We start from the raw sequence: 26,079 nt of genomic DNA, 5'->3' as shown, positions 1-26,079 counted from the left end.
GCTTTGTATAATGGCTGCTGAGGACGCTTTGCCATCTTGTATCGTGACCCTGTTGTAAGCAAGTATGTTGTTTATGGCTATGGTTAGTGGGTTGTCTGCTCCAATCATATTCGCTAGTTTTCTAAGGAGTATTTCTCTGTTTAAGAGGTCAAAAGCCATTTTAAAGTCTACAAAGATTACATAAAATTTCCCCTTTGACCACCTCATTGATTCACGTATATTGTCCAAGAGATTCTTGACTGCATGTAATGTCCCTCTTCCTTTCATGAAACCAAATTGGAGTTCGGGGATCATAGTTCCTGTTTCTGCAATTAGTCTGTTCTCTAGGATCTTGACATAGGTCTTATAAATGTTGTTTTCGAGGGCAATGCCTCTATACGAATCAGGGTCATCCCTGTCACCTTTGCCTTTGAAGAGCATTTTGATATGCGACTGTCTCCAACCTTCGGGTATTTTCCCTGTCGTCAAACACGCGTTGAACAGAGTGGTCCATGTATGAAGCAGAATGTCACAGGTATCTTTCAGATTTTCATTGAAAACTCCATCTGGGCCAACTGCCTTCTTATTTTTCATGGACTGGATAGCAGTTTTGACTTCCTCCTGATCAATAGGTCTTGTTGTACAATGTAGATTTTCTCGAAGTGGGAGGGCTATGTCGAGATTTTGCTGATTAAGGAGTGTTGTGACTGGGTAATGGCGTTTCAGCAGCGCCCAGGAAAATCCTAAGAAGTTATAGTTCCGTTTTTATGAGTTTCGACTTGACAGTTAGCCGGAAGTCAGCCGGTGGTGCCAAATTGCCACGAATACAAACAGCTGATTTACGATACACAACACGAACAGAAATGTAAATACTGGAATATAAGTCCATAATCGGTTATTCTTTGTAGCAACATACATGATTCACGTAAGATCAATAATGCACAACACATTTGGGATAAGGTTACAAGATAAAAATATGTCAATGCTCGAACAGATAAACCGTGAGAAAATTAAATTAAATTTCTACTCACCCTGTAGAAGATCTCGCGTTGCTGTTAGATTCAGTTTCCCGTAACGAAGGAAATAATTCTACAAAGCTAATATACCACTCATTTCTCAGTCACTATCGGCATTGTCATCGTCTGTTGAGGTTTCACTCTGGCTTGACCCTAAAGAGATAATAAAGTCTTCAACATAATCGTCTGAACTACTTTATGCCCGTTCCTTCTGGCTATCCACCACATGAACTGGGTACGGGGGCTTGTTTTGTTTCAACAGATGCATAAGATCCCCCTTCCCCATGTCATCGCGAACCGAAATATTGTGCTCCTTCAACCACTTAATCAACTCATTCTTTCTAGCCGCCATTGTTGGTGCTTTGTCAAGAATGACTCTAACATTAAAAACAATTTCCCGGGCCCGGCTCCTTAGTGGAGTACCTCGTCCGAAGGGCTTTCTTCTCTTGGGAGCTTCATCCTTAAACGTAGGCGTCGACATGACAGAACATCAAATTCACAACGGGCCTAAAATTAACCTACTATATAACTACCGAACGAAATGTTAAACTAAGCTACTATATAAAATAGATCACCTGTTACACACTATTCACTACATTATAACGCGCTATACTATTAAAAGTACTAAACAATACATTTATAAACTCTACACTGCGAAATATAAACGAACAACAACCTGGCACAAAGACAAACAAAGACCGCGAAAAGAACTGAGCACAATGCAACACACAGCTTATAGCACGTGGTTACAGTAAACAACAAATCGACAACACTGCTAACCGCAACTGGAGTCTAACGCGCTCTATCGGAGCGATCGGCTGTCTATGATTGGCTGTTGATTAATTCACTTACCCTCCGCCAAAAGTCAGCGCTCTAACGTCAAGTCGAAACTCATAATAACTGAACTATAGAAGAACATCCCATTCTCTTTGCATTATCCTTGATTCTTGCACGTACTTATTCTCTTTGTTGCACGTGTGCTGCTAAATATACAGCATGGTAAGTATTCTTAACGCAAATATTTCGTTGGAAATTTCGCCAGTTCTATCCCACGAACTTCATTGGTATGTTTCTTGCAGCGTCTCATTTGTAATCTATTTTTCCAATTTCTTTTAGTCTGCTCACAAAACGTTTCGAATTAAACAAAAGTTGGCCAAGAAGCTGAAGCAAAACAGGCCGATTCCACAATGGGTTAGAATGCGAACGGATAACACGATCAGGTATATGTTCTCTCTTCATAACATCATATTATGTTGTTCAAACTATTCAAGTTACCTCTAATGCTTAGATCTGTAATTTTACTTGAGTGCCATTTAAATGTAAATGTGTGTGTGTGTGGGGGGGGGGGGGGGGGCTGCCAGGCTTGTATGTGTTCTATGCAAATCTGAGGTGAAGTGCTTCTCTATAATAATATTCAATATTAATTTGTAATGTTTCTGCATGTAGGGCAAAGCAAACTATCTCATGAGCACTATCAATACATTTCACTCTGTACTACAACTTCTTGAAGTGCATCTAGAGTTGGTTCCGGTGTTGCCAACACAGTTTTAATTTAATAAGCTAGATCATCATCCAATATAAGCTAGAAAAAGCTAAATCAGAACTAGGAAAAGTTAAAAAATAAGGCATGTATTTACAACACTGCTCACTGGGTAGTGAATGAAATTGTTCTGTTCAATTAACAAACTACTATAACATGAAACCATGGACATTTAATTATGTACACTGAGCTAGTCTTGACGGATGGAGGTGGTGGTGATTATTGTATTAAGAGAAAGTACAACTGGCCAACCATCCTTTATAGAAAAATCTAATGAGAGGGAAAAGGTAGAAGGGGTTCAACATTAGGGTCTGATACTTTGAAAAATTAAGATATCAGTCAAAGAAAGACAAGGACCACGAAGGGTGTGAAAAACTCCCTAGGCCTTGTACCATCGGGTTGGAAAATAACAAGAGTTGACCAAGGAAGGTCGGACATGATACCTGAAAGTGAAAAGCGTGCCACAAGTAAGTGGAAGTGATGCCAGAATTCAGCTGAGTACTCCATGGTTGCCAACCCACGCTCCCAAGTTAGCCTCTGTGGCGTGTGAGAGAGATAGAGTGCGAGAAAGAGTATGTGTGTTCTTTTCTTTCATACTTGGAAGACCACAGCGCCACATCACATCTGGCACATTGAAGGAAATAAGCTAGATTTAGCGGGGAAAAATGCTACAGTGGGAATATTTTTCTTTTGCTGCAAAACGGTTTAAGCTAGATTTAGCTGGGAAAAGCTGGTTGGCAACGCTGGTTGAGTCGTTCATGAACTAGTTCATTTGACCTGTTATGAGTTCATTCAAATATTTTGAACAGGACATTCATGCGAGCATACAGTATTGTACAGGACAAAGGCCTAAGCAAGCGCCATCTATTGTAAAATCTAGGTATTAGCTTGCACAGCTAGATAACTCATAATAAACTACCTCGTTCATCGAATGAAGTGTCGCGAGAGCTGTTTCCAAGTAGACAGCACAATTAACTTTTTTTTTTTTTTTTTTTTCTAGAGGCTTTACATCGCACCAACACAGATAGGTCTTATGGCGACAATGGGATAGGAAAGGCCTGGGAGTTGGAAGGAAGCGGCCGTGGCCTTAATTAAGGTACAGCCCCATCATTTGCCTGGTGTGAAAATGGGAAACCAAGGAAAACCATCTTCAGGGCTGCCGACAATGGGATTCGAACCCACTATCTCCCGGATTCAAGCTCACAGCCGCGCGCCTCTATGCACACGGTCAACTCGCCCGGTGCACAATTAATTACCTCGTTCATTGTGCGAAGTGCCGCAAGAGTTGTTTCCATAAAGACAGCATTAATGAACTACCGTACCTCATTCATTTGAACGACAAAATAAGCTCGCGTGCCATGTTAATGGTCATACGAAGGCGCATCCCTCCCACTGTTCAACTGGGGAGGGGGGTGGGGGTGAGCAGGAGTTGCACAAAATTAGAAAGCTTATCTGTCTCTTCGTCTGTCATAGATACCATTTCTCCACTTAGGCAGGCCGGCAATGGCGCTGTGCATTGGGTAGCTGTTTTCTGCTCCTGCTAGGTGCTCCGAAAGATGATACTCAAGTTCCAAGTTCACAGAATGTCGTACTTGCTTCCTAGCTAAGTAATTGAGCACATGTTGGTTGGAGTCCGGTCGTATGCAAGATATGGGGTTATGTTGCTGGTTTACCTGTTAAAACAATATTCTCCATAATATTAACAAACAGTACCGTATTCGAGGCAGGTAACTATGCCGTTACTCAGAATTTCATTGCAAAAAAAAAGGCGTGTTCATGGTCTGGAACTTACGTAATATAATACACTACAGTTCTGGAAATTATACACGGGCAATGGTAAATAAATATTGTTGTCTGCACACAAGATAAACATTGTCAACAACATGAGGCACAACGAAATCACACGCACTTGGAGCAGAGTAACAAAACTATGATATCACGTGGTAACAGAACGAGACTACAGTATTATATTCAGTCCACGTAGGTTATCTTAAGATAAGTGTATCACTGTAGAAGAATAAAAAACTAAAATAACTAAAAATGTTAAACTGTTCATACCACATAAAAAGCGCTCAATAATTTAATTGTGCCCGAATATGACAGCCTCTTGTCAGATGATTTACTGAACTCCTGTGGCACAGAATTTCGGTACCTCACTGTCCCTGGAAACTGTAACAGTTCAGGTATTCCTGTTCGGAAATAATAGCTACTCAACACTTTTTGCTGTGAGATGGTTCCTATTCTCGGTCACTATCTGCCCTCCCCATGTGTAATGATGTCTAATGAGATGCATGTAGTAGTGGTTAAAATTAGGCAGCGATGGACAGAAAAATATAGAAGTTTGAAATTTCAGTCATGGCTCCCCTTAATACATTGTAATATTAAGGGAATTAGATTTTACACACCAATAGAGCATAATAAAATAGAACCCCGTTTATCTGAAATAAAAGGGGCGAAGCCACTTCGGTTGACACGTTTTTTTCGGATTACACATGGTAAATATATTCGGAAGTTAAATGTCAATGCATAAACTCTGTGCATACTGTATATTAACATTAAAATGTTTACATAATGTCACTCATTGTATAAAATCGGTGATTTTCTTCTGAATTTTCTTGGTGCAGCTATATCGCGCCACCGTTTAATCAATACTACGTCAGCTGGTGTAGATGCATTGCTTTGTTCGACAAAGCCCAAAGCAGTATAAAATAATGAAACAATTTCTTTTGCAATGGGGTAAGAAAAGGATTAGAACTACAGTATAAAACTGCAAGGCCAGTGGAACGACCTTGGGTGAAAGAAAACTATGATTGGAAAAGGGTCGCTGGACTTCCCTGGTTTCCTAACAGAAGCTGCAGTATAGTCCGAGCAGTAAAGATGAAACTCCCGCAACTGAAGCATCGTTAACCACAGTCTACACAATCTTCATGATGAATAATACAGTAATAATAATAATAATAATATTGTAGTAATAGTAATAATTTCCTACATAGGGCCTATGTACACATATTGTCTCTTATTACTCCAATTCTATGTAGGTGTTTATTTTCAGACGGCAGTGTCATGTTAACAGTCCTACCACCCATTTTATATTTTCTCTGTTGAGTTTCAACAGTTCTTTAGTATGCTTCTTGTTTGGTTCTTTTATCATTTCCTTTGCAAACCTGCATCCTGCAGTATTTTTCCAGTACTCAATTTGTTTCTTTTGTACCCATTTTGCTATGTAGTGTCGGGCTTGCCCATAGGAAATTTCACATACAGATTTTGGGCCTACAAAATATGTTTCTGCCCCTTTCCCTGCCAGTTTATCTGCATTTTCATTTCCTTCTATACCTGCATGCCCTGGTACCCATATTATTTTGACAATGTTGTACTTTGAGAGCTTCAAGAGAAGTGAAATGCAATACCAGACAATTCTGGATATTATCCGGACTGTTTCTAGTGCCTTAATGGCCGCTTGGCTGTCTGTAAAATTGAAAAGGTTCTTATTCCTATAGTTCATTTTCAGATTTTCTTCAAGAGATGTTGTGATAGCTATCACTTCAGCTTGAAAGACTGTAGTGTGTTTGCCCAGGGTCATCTGGATTGATCTCTCAGGTCTTCCTCCGTTGATCCCTCCTCGTGTGCCATCCACAGTCTTTGACCATCAGTCCACCACACTATATCTTCTTTTTTTAGTATTCCATTTGTTGATATCCCAGTCTTTTTTTATTATCTGGGTCTCAGACGGTTTTTCAAAGTTGTACTTCGGTATGATATGATCAGAAGGCATTTGTAGAACTTGCTCTGTTATTACTCTGTTAATTTTACAGTGTCCTGGATTGGGTCTTTGTGCATTCCAGCACACTGATTGTGCCAATCTATATGAACTCATTCTAGCCTGTCCTTTTATGAAATTGCATAGTGATGGGAGGTCTAGGGCCGAATTCATAGACAGCACTTATACATAAGTGCCCCTTATAAGCCAATTTCATTTCATATTACCTACTTAAGTGTCCCCCTTATTGCTATAAGTGGACCTCCCACACACACTTAAGTGCCTCACTTATGTAGCAGCAAGATGGAGGATAATGATTTTCTGAATATGTTGCATTTCATTCATAGAATGCTTTCCGTGCACACAGTACAGTACAGTAGAGAAGGAAAATCCTGTTGAAATGTAATGTGACCAACAATTTAAAGAAGGTTTCGTTTTAGTAAAGTGAGAGTTATGAATATTCTTGTTCCTTTGTGTGAGAGTGTGAATATTATCTGCGCACTTTTTAGTGATAGATTTACACCCTAGTGCTGAAGCGGTCGACTTTGGTTATCTTCGAGATTCGTATTGGCAACCTTTGAAACACAAACTAAGAATCGCTTATCATCGCTGTGCGCCATCTGGCGTACACTTTAAGTACTCGTACTGTTGTTGTTGACACAGCAAAGCCAAACTATAGAATTCATGCTAGGAACATGTTTCGCAACGGGAAATGTTATATAGTATTAAATATTGTGTGTGTGACACAGTTGTTTGCTTAAAATAATAAAGGTTTATAAAATTCATATCGATCGATCATATTATCGATTCAATTCAGATTTCATTTCCATTCAGTTGGCAGTATTAACGGAACCCTTCTTACTTCTCCAACGAGTACAAAAATCTATCACTAAAAAGTGCGCGGATAATATAACCTCTAGAGGACTCGCTATCTCACCATTGATGAAGATATTGTTTTGAGATTTTATGCCACCTCTTAATTTCAGGTTATTATCATCATAATCAGTATTTTGCTTAATTAATTGGAAATGTGTTATAAGTTAAGTTATCAAGACTGTAGACCTATGGAATAGTAAAGAACTATACTGAGTTATAAGAAAAATGAACGTGTTGCACTACCACCATTGATTTTAAGGTTGATTTGTGCTACTTATATCAGGTTAGTCAACCAGTAGTTTGCCGGATTATATCAGAAGTTTCTGCAATTATGGCATCGCACATCAAAACATACTATTTACTGTACATTTTATTGGGGGAGTAATTAGGCCAATTACAATGTAACGGCTATGGATATATTTGTCAAATCATTAAAAGTGTTGTAAAGCTAGATATTCTACATTTGGATGAATATTTTTTATAGGTTCGAGTAGCTGGATAACTATAAATATATTATACTAGCTGATGTATCCGTGATACACTACGTATTCTCAGAAAGACTCTTTTTGTGCTTTTCCCAACTACAGTTAACTTAGGTCATTACAAAAACGTCAGTAGGAATGTAGGGATTAAAAGCAATGTTATCATATAAAATACTCGATCAAATGAAAAACCGCACATTTTCTCAGTTTTAATGAACAGTACTACGGCGCCGATCTAACAGTCCAAAATTCCAGTGTTGGAATGACCAGGCTGCAGACAGCCGTGAACACTCCTCTGTTATTGTTCCGTTAAATATACACACGGCTCATTCCAATCAGTGCCTCAGGGTAGTAATTGTATAGCTTGAATGCTGTGATGAACCAGTTTGTTACGTACCAGTAGTATCAGAAAATTTATGAACAAGAGGAATGACATGCTTAAGAAGAAAGTTATGTAACTCCCCAGCTACTTCCCGCCAATATTCAGGCAGACTGTTATACTCGGTACGAATGAGCAAGTTGGCCGTGTGGTTAGGGGCGCGCGGCTGTGAGTTTGCGTCCGGGAGGTAGTGGATTCGAAAACCACTGTCAGCCCTGAAGATGGTTTTCCGTGGTCTTTCATTTTCACACCAGGCAAATGCTGGGGCTGTACCGTAATTAACGCCAGGGTCTCTTCCTTTCCTGTCCCATCGTTGCCATAATACCCATCTTTGTCGGTGCGACGTAAAGCAAATTTAAAAAATACTCGGTATACAACGGTAATCCCATCTATAGGGCATGACTGGGAACAGAAGACACAATGTAATGTTATTGTTGTTCAATGTTATGAGCTTTCTGTATTGTAGGCCTTCATATTTAGTTTTCTTTCGACTCTGCGATATTAGAGCATCGATGAAATTATTTGTAGCGTTGACTGTAATTCCTTATTCCCCGACTTTACATAACGATTTTTATTAAACTTTGTTTACCTATATTCTCGTAATTTGGCGCTGATTAGGACTTGGGAAAAAAATCCACATTCATGAATATCTCTGTTATCATAGCCGGTACGGTAAAAATGTACGACATAATACTATATAAGTTAAGTTATGTAGTATTTGTCGATAGGACCACCAATAACACAAATATTTGAGAATTAAATTTTAGGCCTTCCCCTAAACTACAATCTCTCTCAGCGTGACTAAGATTATTTATAGCCTAGATTGTAGTGACTTATTCCCTGACACTACATACCGATTTTCATTAAATTATCTTCATCCGTTTTCTTGTGATGCGTGTACATATATACAGACAGACAGAAATTACGGAAAATTAAAAAGTGCATTTCCTTCCTAATATGGACACGACCGATACAGAAATACCATCCTTTTCAAATTTTGAGCAATGTACAGACAAAACTCTTATTTTATATATATAGATTAAGAAGAAAATTACACTCTGGGCATTTTCATAGTTCACATTGTCCACAACAAGTTTTTCCCACATCATTCATATTCTGATAAGAAACTGTCAGTCTGCTTGTTGTATATTATGCACATGTTCTTGCAGGTTCCATCTCAGCTCGCTGTTTTGATATCCATTCTGATAACCAAATACAATATAGATGATCTTTTAACCTCAAAAATTTTGCACGATGTCCTTTGATAAACAAAACAGAATAGATCATCCCACTATTCGGTAGCCAGAACTACACGATCTAGGAAGCATGGGCATAATATACAGCATTGCCACATCTCCAGTGAATACTTACTGTATCAATGAGTGTGCTCTTTAAGTGCTGTCTTCTTCTCCTTCACAGTACCATATCGGGTCCCCCTGACATTGGCGATCACTGTGGCGAATTCAGTACGATCTCTTGCTAGGTGGAAAAGTCTTTCAACACTGTGAATTCCAGTCCATTCTTTGATGTTTCCAAGCCAAGTGCTATCTGTGAAATGTAAACTCATATAAGTGAATACTTATTATAAGTGATCCCTTATTACTTAAGGATTCCACTTATGTATAAGTGCTGACTATGAATTTTGTCACAGGTGAACAAGCGGAAGCGAGGCGTCGCACACGACGTAAAACTTCAGACAGATCAAGACAGACTAAGGCAAACCAGGCCAAGACAGGACAGACCGAAATTATCACGAACGCAGCTTCGCTCTCTATATATAGGTAAACCCTGGCCTTGGAGTAGCCAATCAGAATGCATGAGTCCGCCCATCCCCACCTAGTTTCACCAATCATAATTCCTACTTTCAGTTGTGAACTTTAACTAATCTTCTTGAATACGCACGTTTGCGAATCTTCCATTTCCAGAATAGTTAGAAAATGCCTTCTAGAACACACAACCAACAAAAGGCAACACGCCCTGTTCAAAAATTCATGTAACTTTCTGGATACTTCCAGTAAGTACAGAACTGAAATCTACTATTTACAAATACCATATGTTAAAAATATTACACAGTACAGGTTAGGTCATTACAAATAAAACATACTACCACACTTTACAAATAAAATCTTCAACAAACATTTTCCACTTCCACTACATTGTTCACCTGTGACAAATTCGGCCCCTAGTAAAGTATTAAAGGTTTCTGTCAGCGTAGTTCTCATAGCCCCAGTTATGTGTATGCATGCCATTTTATGTAGGCTATCCAATCTGCTACCTTTTCCTTGACTTACTTTCTGCCACCAAATGATTGCAGTATAGGCCATCAACGGTCTAATGATCATTGTGTATATCCACATCTCCATTGATGGTCTTAGGCCCCATGTCTTCCCGACAGCTCTTTTACATGCATACAGCAAGTTCTTGGCCCGGGTTATGTTCCTTTCTATATGTGGATTCCAGGTTAGAATTTTATCTAACACGACACCTAGGTGCAGTGCCTCTTCTTCCATATATATCTTGTCCAAATAGCTTCATTGATCTTTTTCCCTTTAATTTCCTCCTTGTAAAAGGGACCAGAGTTATCTTGTTCGGGTTGACTGGTAGTTGTTCTTCCAGACACCAGTTCTCCACAAGATTAAGATATCTATGCATGAGGTCCTAGATAACACTCATCACCTTACCTCGTACCACAATCACTAGATCATCTGCGTATCCTTGTGTATATAAACCCTGTTCGTTGAGCATAGCTATGATTTTGTTCATGAGGTTCAACAGCAAAGGCGTAGAACTCCTCCCTAAGCACAGCCTCGGGTGGCCCTAACCGCCAGCGTTTCTTCTAACGGGGTTGCTTTTATCTTCCTTCCAACTAACGTGGATTTAATCCATTTGACAATGCGTTTTACTCACCTTGCTCTTTTCCAATGCTTTGATCATAGTCATGGGTTGTATTGCTGAAGGCTCCTTCTATATCTAGGAATGCTGCCAGTCCATTTCCTTCCATATTCTAGACTTTCTTCTAGTTTACAAACCAACTGGTGGAGTGCTACTTCAGTGTATCTGCCAGGTCTATATGCAAACTGATTTTCATGTAACGTTGTGTTCTTCTGATACATTTATCCAGAATTTTCTCCATTGCTTTCAGCATGAAGAAGGTTAAACAAAATGGTCTGTATGCTTTGGCTTGGGCATAATTTGCCCTTCCAGGCTTAGGTACGAATACCGCTTTAACTTCAGACCATGATTTTGGCGTGTACCCTAAAGCTAGACTAGCTCTGAAAAGGTCCCATCAGACCATTGACGAGTATCTCCTGACCTTCCTGTAGGAGTATCGGAAGTATCTCATCTGGCCCCAGAGCCTTTATAGGATGAATCGTGTCGATTGTCCATTTTACATAGTTATGTTTTATTATTCTGTTGGCACAATTTCAATCTACTCTTTGAGCTCCTGTCTCTGTTCCAGCCGTTTCTTCTGTCATCTCCTCAGCCTCAAGAAAGTGACACGTCATTAGTATCTCCAGTGTGTCCCTCCTGCCTGAGTAAATGACCCTTCTGGTTTCTCCAGTGTCCCCACTTGATTTATATTGGTTGCTTTCAGAACCTTCTGGAGCCTTGCTGTTTCAGTGTGTGATTCCACTTTCTCACAGAACAGTCTCCAAGATTTTGCTTTCCATATATCTAGGTTATACTCAGTGTATTTTCCTATGATATATGTCCCGCATACCATTTCTAGATGATATTCTATACAACATCCTAACTTCTTTCTTCATTTTGGCTGGTACCAAGTTCGATAGCTGCAGTCGCTTAAGTGCGACCAGTATCCAGTATTTGGGAGATAGTGGCTTCGAACCCCACTGTCGGCAGCCCTGAAGATGGATTTCCATGGTTTCCCATTTTCACACCTTAATTAAGGCTACGGATGCTTCCTTCCCACTCCTAGCCATTTCCTGTCCCATCGTCGCCATAAGACCTATCTATGTCGGTGCGACGTAAAGCAACTTGCAAAAAAAAAATTTGGCTAGTTCCACGAACCTACTACACTGGCTTAGCAGGGGGAGAGGTGATACTCTCACGTGGCACGCCCCAGGTGGCGGATAGGGGGTCCTAATCGGCTTGCCGGCAGACTTGAGTGAAATAAAATACCTCTCGTGGACTAAACACACAATCCCCTGTGGGTGGGGGACTCAAATGAGGAATACACCCACGGTATCCCCTGCATGTCGTAAGAGGCGACTAAAAGGGGTGAACAAGGGATGATTGTATTAGAACCATGAAACTACTTGTGATTAGTACCACCACGGGGGAACACCATGGCTCGTTTTTACTTGCGCGTAGTACCACTGTGTTTGGTACCAAATAGGTTTGTGATTAGTAGCAAAAGAGTACGTTGCCAGCTTTTACAGTACCTGTGATTGGTAGCACTATATGAGCGATACCATGGGATGAGCAACACCATTGTTCTGGCTTGCCTATGATTAGTACCTACTATATGAGGAACACCCAGGGATAGCGCGAGTCCCTGTGGTTAGTACACTTACGTGACGAACACCATAGGTTTGCGTGGCCTGTGAATGGTGCCGCAATGTGCGAAACCCCATAGGTCTGTATTACATGTGCGAATTTCATTACCTGTGAGTAGTACCTAATGTGTGGAATACCACGAGTCTACGCTACTTTTGATTAGTACTGCAGCATGACAAATACCATGGTTCTACTTTTCCTAGCGCTAAGTACCATTATGAGGGGTCGATGACTTGGATTTTGGACTCTTTTTTACTACAAGCATCGTTGATTCAGTATCGTGCTGTAGAAGCAGTCCCTTGGTCAGTAATACTATTGTTTTACGCCAGCTTCTGTGCATGTGAGGCAGTGTGGGTTGGTTCCACTGATCGTTTTAAATTCATATCCATCCATTCATTCTTCGTCCTCACGTTTTGAATTCTGGTCAGTGGTGGATTTTGGACTTTTGTCATTCCATTTTGTCTCATTTCCTACCATTAGGGGCCGATGACCTAGATGTTAGGCCTCTTTAAACAAGCATCATCATAATTTTGGCTAGTTTGTTGTTCCACCACCTTACTTTTTCTTTTCTTTGAGAGGACAGTTGTCATGGAATGAGTCTATAATGGCCTCTTCTAGTAGTTCCACTGCCTCATCCAATTCTTTCTCTCCTCTCACGTTAGTTGGAATTTTTTGTACAGCTTTTCTTAGAACTTCTCTGTATCTATCCCAGTTAGTTCTTTTTGGGTCTCTGTACATCTCAGTCCCACATAGTCTTGCATCTATTGCAAATTGGATGTGCTGGTGGTCTGCCAATGATGATGCCTCCAGCACCTTCCAGTCTTAAATAAAGTTTGCAATATGCTTAGTTCTTAGTGTAATGTCTATTACCTCCTTATGATTTTTATTTATAAATGTAGGCTTGTTTACTAAGTTTAGTATCGTCAACTCAGTTCCAGTAATACTTACTTACTATCCGGCGCTACAGTCCTTGAAGGACCTGGGCCTTGTTGATCACTTGTCTCCTCCAATCATCTCTCGAAGCGGCCAGCCTTCTCCAGTTCCGTATTCCCAGTCTTCTCAAGTCCGCCTCTACATCATCCAGCCATCGTAATCTTGGTCATCCCACTGAGCGGCTTCCCTCAGACTTCATGACTGCATATATAGGACTGCATATGTCCCAACCACCGTAATCTTCTAATCTTTATATCTGTAGTTATTGACGGATTCTTATAGAGTTCATACAGCTCTTTGTTGGTCCTAATTCTCCAGCTGCCCTTCTCGTATACTGCACCATATATCTTCAACACTTTTCGTTCCCATGCATCCAAAGTATTTCTGATTTGCTGTGTAATTGTCCATGTTTCCGATCCATACATAACTACAGGTTTTATAATCGTTCTATACACTGTCATCCTCAGCTGCCTTGAGATGTTTGACGATCGCAACAAGTTATGGAAACTATAATAGCATCCGTTGCCTGCAATCTCTACTGGTAGTACATTATCTTCTTTGACTATTTCTCCCAAATACTTGAACTGATTTACTCTTTCAAACCCTTCAGACTGCTCTGTTGCTCTCCACCTGGTTGTATTTCTGGTGTTGATCATATATTTTGTTTTCTCCTTACTTATGACCAAGCCCAGTGTAGCCGCTTCTTTCCAAAACTGTATAGTTCTCTAGCAGGTACTATCTATTATTCCCAAGCATAGCTATATCGTCTGCAAATGCCATACTCTGGAACGTTCTGTTTAATATAGTGCCATCTAATTTGCCTGGCAAGTTGCGCACGATCTCATCTAGTACCAGATTAAAAGGTGTTGGTGATACAGAATCTCCTTGTTTTAGTCCTTGATTGGTTGGAAAATTATTGGTATATCTGCCATTTGCTTTTATTTTGCAACTGGTGTTGCTTAAGAGTCATTTTCACGAGTCTCACTAACTTTGGTGATATTCCCAAATCCTGTAACACCTTAACAAGCCCCCTTCCATGAACACTGTCATAGGCTGCCTTGAAGTCCACATAAAGTTGGTGAACCGTTACGTTGTACTCGTAACACTTCTCCATTATTATTCTGAGAGTGAACATCTGGTCCGTTGTTCCTCTTTCCTTCCTAAACCCACACTGCTATTCTCCTATAGTGGCTTCTGCATATGATCGTAGTCTCTTGTTCAATATCCTAGCAAATACTTTGTATGCTGCATTAAGCAACGCTATTCCTCTATGATTATTACACTGTCCTATCACCCTTTTTATATATAGGTACTATAATGGCTTTGTTCCAGTTTGTTGATATTACCTCGATTCTCCAAATATTCTTTTTCAATCCATGCATTTCCTTTAATAACTCTATACCACCATACTTGAATATTTCACCTGGTATCTTATCTTCTCCCACAGCTCTATTATTTCTCATCTCCTTTGCAGCTTCAGTTACCTCTTTGAATGTTGGTTCTTCATAGCTGTTCTGTTGTTCTTCCTGTTCCTCATCTTCCCGCTCCTAGGTTTCATCCAATTACAGCAATTGTTTGAAATATTCTTCCCATTTTCCAGTAATTCTCATTTCATCACCGATCATCTTACCTTCTTTGTACCTGCATATTGTTGTACGGGGCTGCCATCCCTGTTTTATCTCCCTTATACCTCTAAAAATTCTTCTTACGTCCTTTTCGTTTCTACATTCTTCAGTGTCTTTCAGTCTGTTTCTCTCAAATTCTCCCTTTTTTCCTTCTACACATAGTTTTCACTTTCCTTCTCTTTTCTTCATAGTTCTGTCTGGCAGCCTGTGTATCCTTCTGAAGCATCTTCTTCCTTGCACTATTTTGTTCTTCTATTGCCTTCTCACATTCCTCTTCATACCACTCCTTTCGCTTATCTCTGTTTTCCTGAACCAGCTTTGAGTCCATTGTTTGCCGTATTGCTTTTTCCATTTTTTCCCACTGTATCTCAGGGCTTTCGTCCTCCTCAACAGTTATCGCTCTTATTGCTTCTTTCATTCCTCTTTGAAATTCCTCTCTTTCCTTTTCATCGGTGCTGATTCTAGTTACGTTATACTTTTTATCCCTTTCTACTTGGTTCTAGATGGTTGTTGATATCCTCTGTCTGAACTTAACCAACACCATATAGTGGTCTGAATGAGCATCTGCCCCTCTCATCACCCTAACATCCCTTATATCTGTGCCATGCCTTCTTTGAATAGGCACATGATCTTTCCGACTGTGGTTCCATCCGGTGACATCCAAGTTCCTTTATGTATATCCTTATGTGGGAAAATAGTGCTACTTATGGTGAGATTTTTGCTTACTGCGAAATCAACCAGCCTTGTTCCGTTGTCATTGCATTCTTCGTGTAAACTATACTTTCCCACATTTGGCCGATACACGGTTTCCCTTCCAACCTTGGCATTCATAACTCCTAGAATCACTTTCACATCATTTTCAGCAGTTGTGTCATATGTGCGTTCCAGCTGTTCATAAAAGGAATCTTTAACCTTATCAGTCGTTTCTTCTGTTGGAGCATGGGCACATATCAATTTCATATTGAAGAATTTCATTTTAACTCTCAATGTGCATATCCTGCCATTAATTGGTTCAAAATTCAATATCGCTGCCTTATATGCTCTATGTACAAGGAAACCTGTTCCAAAATTAGCTGTCCCACTACTACTACAAAACATTGTGTAATCCCACAAATCAATTGTGTATGTTTCCTTCCACCTTATCTCCTGCAATGCTGCTATTCCTATCTGGTACTTCCACAGTTGATCTTTCACATTCCTGAAAGCTCCTGCTCTATTTAAACTCAGTACATTCCACATGGCCATTCTTACATTAGTCCGTGTCCATTGCTTGGTCGACGCCACTGAGACTGTCTGGTTTCTATGTGTGCTCAACATTTTTGTGACTACTTATTTTTTACATGGCTAAGAAGTCACCCCTGCGCACAACCAACAGGGGGGTCTGCCCCTTCACAGCCTGTTGGGTAGGTGCCTTTTCTGTTGGGGATGTTCCCTTAGCCTTTGAGGATCCCTCCTCTTCCTACAAGGCAGTAGGTTGCTACTGTTAACCTCAGTTGCCAGGTGCCCCTTCCGCCAGTTCCACCGTACCAATAAATTTTATTTCTGCCTTCACTGCCGTTGAGGTCTGTACCATAACCCTGGTACTTACAAGGTACTGTCACCCGGGGCAGGCGACCCAAGGTTGTTTAAAGAGGTGTTACGCCTCTATCACTCGCCAATTGGTCCTGACTTGTGACAGGCAGAGCCTCCTCAACAGAGGTCCAGGTTGGTTGCGTTCAGTTCCAGTTAAAGACTCGCCTCTTGCATTGCAGTTTGTGCTGCCCCATGCCGTGTGGTGTGAATTTGCATCTCTTCCAAGGACTAGGTGTTTGCTTTTCCTCTTTACATTGCAAATTAGGTTCTCAACTTCTTCTGATGGGGGCATATTAGTTGAGTCATGTGGGAGGTATGCAGAGCCTATGGTTATTTCTCTGGGTCCCTCCCATTTTCCAAGTTTTATTTTGGCCACGGTTAAATCCCGTGAACAGTGTTCCTGCAACGTAAGACATTTTAGTTTCCTATTCACAAGAAGACATGTTCTGGGTATTTCTGATGTTGTATCGTACATCAGCCTACCTCCAGATTCTGCCAGTCCTGCTACTCTGCCCTTGACTACACGTGCTCTTGAATAAGGGTCACGTTAATAGCCTCGCACTTGAACTTCCTGGCAAAATTGGCTACAGCTGCTTTTTTATGCTGAATATTGACCTGAAGGACCTTCAGCACCATCTTTATCAACATTGGGTTAGCCTCAAGGCTTCTCTTTTTGAGCTCTTGAAAGTCTCTTTCACCAATGGCTAAAACGGCTGTCCTTCCTGTCTTGTCGACTGAAGTGGCATTCAGCACTCTCCACTCTTGCGTTGGAGAATTGGTATCGTGCTGATTGATTCTGACAAGAACATCCTCCACTTTCATCTTGTCAAGAAGAGTGGGAACTTGGTGATGACCTTGCTCGTGTTCAGCCCTTTTTTGCGTCCGCCGCCCGTAGGGTCTCCCCTTTTCATGAGTTACAATTTGATACTGTCTGTTCCAGCCAACTTTTTGTTTCTGGATTTGCACAGATCAGTACCATAGCTCCACTTTCCAGCCTTGGTGACTCATGAAGCCTGGCAGACATCAGTCTGACAGCGGCTTCATTTATGTTATCAGAGCAGATGACAATTCAGTCACATCTTCCTAGAGTTTTCCAACTGGAAAGGTCTTAGGCATTATTGCGACCTTAACTGAGGTAGGCTTTCCGAAAAGGACATGACTTTTTCTTCCTTCTGTTTCTTAGAGGGTGGTTTTGTAGCCGAACTTGATGGCGTGCTTTCCTTCGACCTTGGCTTCTTCTCCACCCAAGTCCCAGCCGCTATCTTGGCTTCTTTCCTCGCCTTCTTCTTTTCTTTGTAGTAGGCACTTGTGTGAGGTGGTCTATCTATATGCATCCTATTTAGTTTCGATGCCGATATCTTCAGGACTTTCTCAGTGAAATTTCCTGTTTCTTTTTGTCCAGAAGTCTGCTTTCCTGTTGCTTCTTTTTCTGCTTCAGATTTGGATTCAGCCTGCCCTACTGGGACTTCTGTCTCCATATTCTCCTCTTGGACCTGCCGCTGAACCTGCTCTTCTGGAGCTTCCATAGCTTCCCTTGGTATTTGTTTAGCTGGTTCATTTGGAATGTCCATGGTTCCATATGACGTAGGGTTTTTGCCCCTTCTAGGGTTCTGAGCGGCGTTCTCAGCATGCGTGATGAGGCATTCCGCAAGACATTGTCCTCCTGCACTTCAGGCTCTCCGTAGCAGGTGCCACGCCCCTCAGGGGTCCATCCAACAGTCCTCCCCTGTCCCGAACCCGACCCTGTTTGTTCCACCGCCCCATTCTCAACCCGCGGCTCGTTCAGACTACGTAGGGCAAAGTGATATGTTGGTTCCAGCATACCACAGGGAGCTTTCACCTCAATCACCAGCACCCACTTTATGTGAACCACTGTATCACATGTGGAGGTAACGTGGATGCCTCTCTAGCATGTGTGGGCGAAGTTGCCACTTCCAGGCCTTGGCTTGGGCTAGTAACAATCGCACTGCCTCAAGACGTTTTCTGGCAATACCTGTTTTTGATCCGCGAGAGAGTATTTTATTTCCCTCAGACCCTCTAGGCAAGTCCGGAGGGCCCCCCTATCCGCCACCTGAGACGCACCCGATAGGTGAGCAAGCAAGAAGACCCCCACGGGTATTGGGCACCTAATATGTTCATAGCATTGTCATTTTGTAGCGGCAGAGCTATAGAGTCCACTCCGCAATGTTAGTAACACGAGGCACCACTATGTGGCGCACGCAAAGTGACTGTCTTTTGTTTAATACTTAGGTTTCCACTAGCAGCGCTGAATTGAGTAGAGTAGCAGTGCTGCCAACCGTTGGTTGTTGGTTTGATATGGCAATATTTTTTTCTTGCCGCAAAGCTAATAAATGACCTTTATTTCTTACCGTAAGCCCCAAAATTAAAGGAGGAATTGAGTAAGGGTAAGGTTACCGTTACACTTTCAAACTTCGCGGGCATCTTTAACCCTTTTTTCTTTTGCAGTGGTTGGTAACTAATAGCTGACCTTTATTTCTTACCATGAGCCCCAAAATTAAAGGAGGAATTGAGTAAGTGTAAGGCTACCATCCGACGCCATGACACTTTCAAACTTCGCAGGCCTCTTTACCCTTTTTTCTTTTGCAGTGGTTGGTAACGTTGTCCAATGCCCGTGATCCTTGACAGAAGCAATGCATAATGGCACCTGGACCACTACTTTAGGTTATAAAAGTAAATATACATCCAAGGGCGGGTGGGTTCGACCCTGGCAAGCGTCATGAACACATATCTCCTCCAGAATCATTTCTAGGTAATAATAGCAGCAATGAAAGAAACATATTATGTAATAATCCTTGCAGAGGGGACTCTGAATTTCTCAGTGTTAGTAACACGAGTCACCACTATGTGGCACATGCGAAATGGCTGTCCTTTGTTTAATTAGGTTTCCACCAGTAGCGCTGAGGTAAGTAGAGGTGAGTAGAATAGCACTGCTGCCAACTGTTGGTTGTTAGTTTGAGATTCCCCTCCGCAAGGATTATTACATCCTTGCGGAGGGGACTCTGTATTTCTGCCTCACTACTTGTTTAGTCTCTTTTTAAAAGACTATTATTAAGTTGTCATGTTCAAAACTAAACTGAAGATACGCATTCAAGTTAGCAGAAAAAGCTCAACATACAGAGCTGTGCACCTGGGAAAAAAAGAATTGAAACAATACCCGGTACCTGAAGTAGCAGAGAGGAGAGGTCTTTCCTTTATGCTTACTAGGGACCCACCAACCTAGCAGCAGTCTTACATATATAAGAAAATAAGCAAAACGCAGCCATATTCTGCAATCCCTTTGATTTTATTGGCTGGCGTGGGATGAGCAGTTTGCTATTGTCTTCAATCGTGTTTGCATCTTATCTGTCCACAGAGCTGTCACGTTAGAGTGAGAGTCAGTTGGTGTTAATTCAAGTTGGGTCCACTATAGAACATACAATGTGCTGCTGTCTCAGGAAATACTACAGAGCCCCTTTGCTTGCCCTGCACCCTGATTCATAAGTTGGCAAGCTGCCAACAGCTGCGTTACACGCTGTGACGTGTAAGTCACGCCCTGTTGGATACATAACCTCTCATTTGCACCCCATAGTTTGATCCACAAGGCAAGGCAGGAATCAGTCAGTGACCGTGCCTGCTTCTGAACTGGCTCCACTGGATACTGGGAAATGATTATCTTGTCCATACATTAGGTCACTATTCCTTCATTTCTCCATACTTCTTGGCTCCTTTTTTTTATGTTGTTCACTGCACTTAGCCTGTCATCAGGACTTGCCTGCTCAATGCACTCCATAGTCAGCCATTGTACGTCAGCAATTGAAAATGTCGTGATATTTTACACAATGAAACACTTTACTCGCCCCCAGACCAACTCTATGGGATTCAAGTAAGCATTATAGGGAGGAATCCCGATGACTTGACCATAATTCTTGGCCAATTCAGTTTCACAAACAGGGGTGCTCGTCTTGTGCAGGCTTGCCAACTCCATCATTTTAGCTTTCTTCATGTCAGGCAGGCTCTATTGTCAACATATTTTGATACATTTTAGTTTGAAACTCTCATCAAATGGAACGTTGGGACAGTGGTATAGACACACCTGCCAACCCTTCCGATTTACCCGGAAACTTTCCGCTTTTTAACTTTTCTTCTGATTTATTCTTACTTCTTCCAATTTTTGACCAATATAACCCCCAGTATGGTCAATAATCTTCCCCTAGGATAATGGATAAATTCTTATGTGCCTGTGTAATACACGCAATCTCATATTCAAGCATATTTATTTGATGCTTTATTTCGCAAGTGTATTGTCCGTCACCTTCGTGTATCGTATTTCCCACTCACCACAGCAGCGTATGTGCTTTACAGCTGGGGATTTGGCACGGAAATCATCTTACAAGCAAGAGAGGCTAGCGACTCGGTTAATCGAGACGAGAGAATGAATTTTTCTGCGTGGTTCGCGCATTGTTAACATTGTTTCTGCGCGTAGTTTCGTTTGAGTTGTTGGCCCGTGTTTTTTCTTGCCCCTGTCATTCGTATGTTAATAATGTATGCGACACATTGATCTGTTTTGCTTATTTCTGTGCATTTGTGTTCATTCTTACTTCATAATTTTAATGAGTTGCATGTATTTCAGGGAGTTGTGTCTGTGACAGTTTCTGGCATTTTCACATTATGACCAACAAACGTTTAAACATTATCTCCAAGTGTTCAGAGATACCTATAATATTAAATTTCAGTTCATTTTACAGTCTGATAAAGTTAACTATTATGCATTTTTTTTTGCGTGTGTCTGTGTGATGTAAATATTGTATTCGTGTGTGTCATAAATGAGAATGATTAAGTACATTTTCCTGTAACCATTTTTATGTTTTCTTAGTTTAAAATTTTAAATTTAACGGCTAATTCGCATTGTAACTGTAGATATGTATGCCTTCTATTCTGTCTTTTTTTCACCTAGTCCGTGGCACAATATGTGTGTTGAAATCCAAGAATTAAAAAATGTATAGAGCATTGTCCAGGAGAAATTGTTGATGTGGGAGGAATGTTTTTCAACAATGAATCTTGAAACCACTTTGTAAAAGTTGCAGCATTCATAACCTTGTGGTAGTTGTTTCTTCTTGACAAAACCTGAGGAGTCTGTTTTGTGAACAAAATCTCGGGAATTGGCCACATAAGGGACAATGATCCTCCCTCTCTCGGCTAAGGATGCCTTCACTGTGCCTTGTGCAATCCAGTCACTCCACCCTTTTGCTAATTTGTGGTCTGCCTTAACAAGTGTTTTATCCAAACAAATAATACTCTGGAATTCCAGCCCTTCCACAGTTCTCAGGTTACAGTACAGTATCACTATCAGCATCTCTGTCAGAAGTGTTTGCTATATGTATTTCTCGTGCTGGAACCCCAGAGCTACCAAGCCAAGGCTGAGAGAAGATTCACCCTGAAAAGTTTATGCTTCTCAGAGGGGGGGGGTGGTGAAATACAATCTTCTAAGCGTAGGATATACTTTTCACTCATGAGCATAAATATGGCAGTGAATTGTCTCTCTACTGAGCGAGTTGGCCATGCGGTTAGGCTGCGCGGCTGTGAGCTTGCATTTGGGAGATAGTGGGTTTGAACTCTGCTATTGGCAGCTCTGAAAATTGTTTTCCATGGTTTGCAATTTTCACACCAGGCAGATGCTGGGGCTGTACCTTAAGATGACAGCTGCTTCGTTCTGAAGAATCATCAATATTGGTGATGGTTTTCGGGTGGTGTCTCGGTTTTCCTTAGTTATGAGCAGCACTTGAAGGTCCAACTCCTCCACTTCCTCCCTTTCTTTTTGCCTGTATAGCGCGTTCCAAAAAATGTGGGAAGTAATCATGGGATGGATAGTACATCCCAAAACTTAAAAAGTTCTTGTAAACACATGTCCTAAGGACAATCATTTATGAACTAAGCCTCTTCTGATTATTAGCTAGAATGGAGATGGCGAGTTCATATGTAGGATTAAGTTTGGAGTTTAGCATGCCTTTACAGACATGCAGTACACCAGCAAGTGGAACCAGGTAGCCATTGAATATGTGCAATGCCTTGAGTGTTCGAATGTGTCCTGCAATCATTGAGGTGGCATGTTGAGGCGTGTATTCAGGTGTATGGTGGAAATATTGAGCACTTCTTGTTATAGAATGCAGTACATCAACATGGCGACAGCTACTCGACGTGGGATGTGCCAGGTATTTTCCTTACAATGTTGGAAAGTCTGCAAGGTGTAAACGATCCACCGGAATGCATATGTTCACCGGGACTTTTTGTGTTTTAAGGTGTAAAACTCCACTCCCCAATTACTTCCCACTTATTTGTGGGAGCACCTTGTATATGAGACTGCATTTATGATCATTTTAAGAGCAGCCACTATTCCCTCCACCCTTTTATTAACATCTATGAGTGGTCTGCCATTCTTCTTTTTTTTTTTTTTTTCCAGCTTAAAATGTGTGTTATGCGCACACACAATTTCCCGTGCTTGACCATTCTTCATGTCTTTTTTGGGGAGGGAATGTGTTTGTATGGTTCCAACATACTAAGTTAGTAGTTCTTAATCAGTTTGTTTTAAATCCCACTGCTGACAGCTCTGAAGATGGTTTCCCATTTTCACACCCTACCTAAGGCCACAGTCGCTTCCTTCCCTCTCCTATCCTTTTCCTATCCTATAGTTGCAACATAAAGCAAATTTGTGATATCTGGTGCTAATCTCTGTTCAATTTTGACTCAGTTAATTTATAACTGTTAGGTTCTTCATTCTGCCAAAACTAATTTTGAATGCAAACGGCAACAGAATTACACCTGAAACAGAAAAAAACTTAATTAAAATAGAATGACATGTTTCATTCGTTAAAGATCATTGGATTCTATCAAATCAAATTCGGAAATATTAGAAATGTATAAACATTTGTTTAAATCCTTAAAAACTTGAAATTTGGAACTTACCTTAATGAAGTCCTGACTTCTCTCCTTTCTAGCATAGAATGAAAATTGATGCAGTACCGGTACTCTGTTGTTGGTGTGAGTCCAGCTTACTAGTTAGTCCACTAATCCTCCTCCATGTTCCTTGCCTGTCTAGGTCAATAATATCCCCTGCCTGTCTATGTCAATAACATGCTGAACAATACTTTTTTTAAAATTTCTCTGAGTGCTCCCTTTTTTATTACAGTATTTTTGTATTGAAATTGTTTTGTAATCTGCGTAGGGGTTCTTAATGAACAGTGCCAGTAATTTTCTGCCGATTTCAACAACTCTTTTGGAACTGAACTTAGTTTATTTATTATTATTGTTGTTTGTATGTAAGGTAAGATGAATCTTCATTGCAAGTTTTTACAACAGGATTCCCTTGCTGACATCAACCTCATCACAGGAGTTTGAGATGAATTATGTGATATATGATAGTAGGAAGGGAGAGGGTGATACCTGGTGCCATTGCATAGCCTACTCGTTTTTGCTAGTTGTTTTACGTCGCCCTGACACAGATTGGTCTTATGGCGACGATGGGGCAGCCCCAGCATTTGCCTGGTGTGAAAATGGGAAGCCACGGAAAACCATTTTCAGGGCTGCCGACAGTGGGGTTCGAACCTACTATCTCCCGAATACTGGATACTGGCCGCACTTAAGCGACTGCAGCTATTGAGCTCGGTCCTACTCCTTTTGAATAGCACCGAGGAATCTGCTCAAGGCTTAACATTTCCACCTGATGGGCGAATTGCCAACAGCATCATAAATCAGTGGTGACTATATTATAACCAAATGAATATCAATGGATCCCAGTGATGTCTACGCTTCTTACAGACCCAGTAGAAGACAGTGAACTTCTTCATGCTCTTGCCAACCTGATTCCTGCATTGCAGAGGCCAGAGCTATTCTCACTTTGTAGTAGCGAGATTTTCATTGTGATTCTTCTTTACAACAGAATCCAAGCACATGTCCTATAGTTTCTATCTCAACACAGTCTGGATGACAGCAGTCGATTGTGCTTTAGCATCCGCTAGGTAATGCTCGAACTGCTGAAATGTTGCAGATCATTTTCAGGGCATTCGACCATTCAGAATTTCTGGAACTTCACTTTGGAATGATCTGTATTTACTGCATTTCCCCTTAATTTGTGTGGGTACTTTTGGAAAGTTTTGTGTCATTTTGGGTATGGTGGTGTAATAGGCTTGTTATCTGGTTACAGAGGCAGTGTAACCAAGAACACCATGGAGTCTCATGAAGGGGTTGGTGTTCATGACCCTACTTTAAAGAACATCATAGTAAATATCTTAAAAGACTCTGTCAGCATCCTATAATAACTATCTCTATTATACATTGGTCATGGCATTTTACAAATTCTGTGTTGTTTACAATATTGTTGTGGGTCATTTGTATTCTGCGGAGTACTATGTAACTTGGGCTTTCATTTACTGTAGAATGCAGGATTCTCGTGGTCGCTCACAATGTGTGAAGTCATATTATCTTGGAAAATTAATTCAAAATTTATGATCTGAAATGCAATATCATATGAGCAAACACTGAATAACACATAGGATATATGCAATAACCAGAAGGAAATGAACGGAATATATAAAAACAGAGCATTCAGTCATGGCTACCATCAGAAATAATATTTAGATTGCCCTTTTCCTTTTGCATTTTCATTCTCTTTCTCCCTGGCCTGTCGCCTATGTTTGTCCTGTTGCGTTCTTTTCGAATTTCCTATCTTTTTACCTATTATTTTGTACAATTAATTATGACTGATGTCTTCGTAGTACTTCTTTATCACAGAAACTTGAAAGAACATTCCTCTTATGCACACTCACCATGATGATGTACTTGTGACTGAAAATATATGATGCATTGTGTAATGCACAGGTAACCTCACCAGAAACTTGTCTCTCCTTTCAGGTACAATGCTAAGAGGAGGCACTGGAGAAGGACTAAGCTCAAGCTGTAAGCTGTCATCAAAATTCCTGTCATCTTGTAATGGTTATTCATTGTAATAAAAGTTGAAATTTTGTCATCACTCTTTTTCTTTTTCTTCAGTATATACTGTTGTCATGTACCTCTACTTGTGTAGGCTAGATTGCGCACCATTATAGGAGGAATTTAGTTTATATTACAGGAACTTTTTGTGGGTATCTTGAGCAAGTTTTTTACCTTGCTGTGCAGTTGCTGGTAAGACTGTTTCAAGTCATCCTATTCCTAGCTCAAGTTACACCCGCTGTTGTGGATAGTGATGGGCAGCGCTCTCACTTGATACTGTCGAGACCAATTCTCCAATGTTACAATCTGTGCCACATCCCAGTAACAAGTGTAAACTTTATAGTATACCATAAGCAGTTATTGCGTGAAATAACATTTTCATATGGAAACGTGAGCCGATAAATTTTGTCAAAAGCCTGG

The 26,079-nt window shown here is 40.8% G+C and overlaps 1 protein-coding gene across 1 annotated transcript; it reads left to right on the top strand.

Moving 5' to 3' along the window:
* Positions 1-1,854: 1,854 nt before the first annotated feature.
* Positions 1,855-25,699, top strand: LOC136857338 (large ribosomal subunit protein eL39). The gene is made up of 3 exons (XM_067135946.2): positions 1,855-1,994; positions 2,112-2,215; positions 25,582-25,699. The coding sequence occupies exons 1-3, from the start codon at positions 1,992-1,994 to the stop codon at positions 25,628-25,630; spliced, it is 156 nt and encodes a 51-aa protein (XP_066992047.1). The 5' UTR covers positions 1,855-1,991; the 3' UTR covers positions 25,631-25,699.
* The last annotated feature ends 380 nt before the right edge of the window (positions 25,700-26,079 follow it).

Source organism: Anabrus simplex, chromosome 1 (assembly GCF_040414725.1).
Source record: "Anabrus simplex isolate iqAnaSimp1 chromosome 1, ASM4041472v1, whole genome shotgun sequence".
NCBI lineage: Eukaryota > Metazoa > Arthropoda > Insecta > Orthoptera > Tettigoniidae > Anabrus > Anabrus simplex.
The sequence above is the reverse complement of the archived record's forward strand: the minus strand, read 5'-3'. Positions and strand labels throughout refer to the sequence as shown.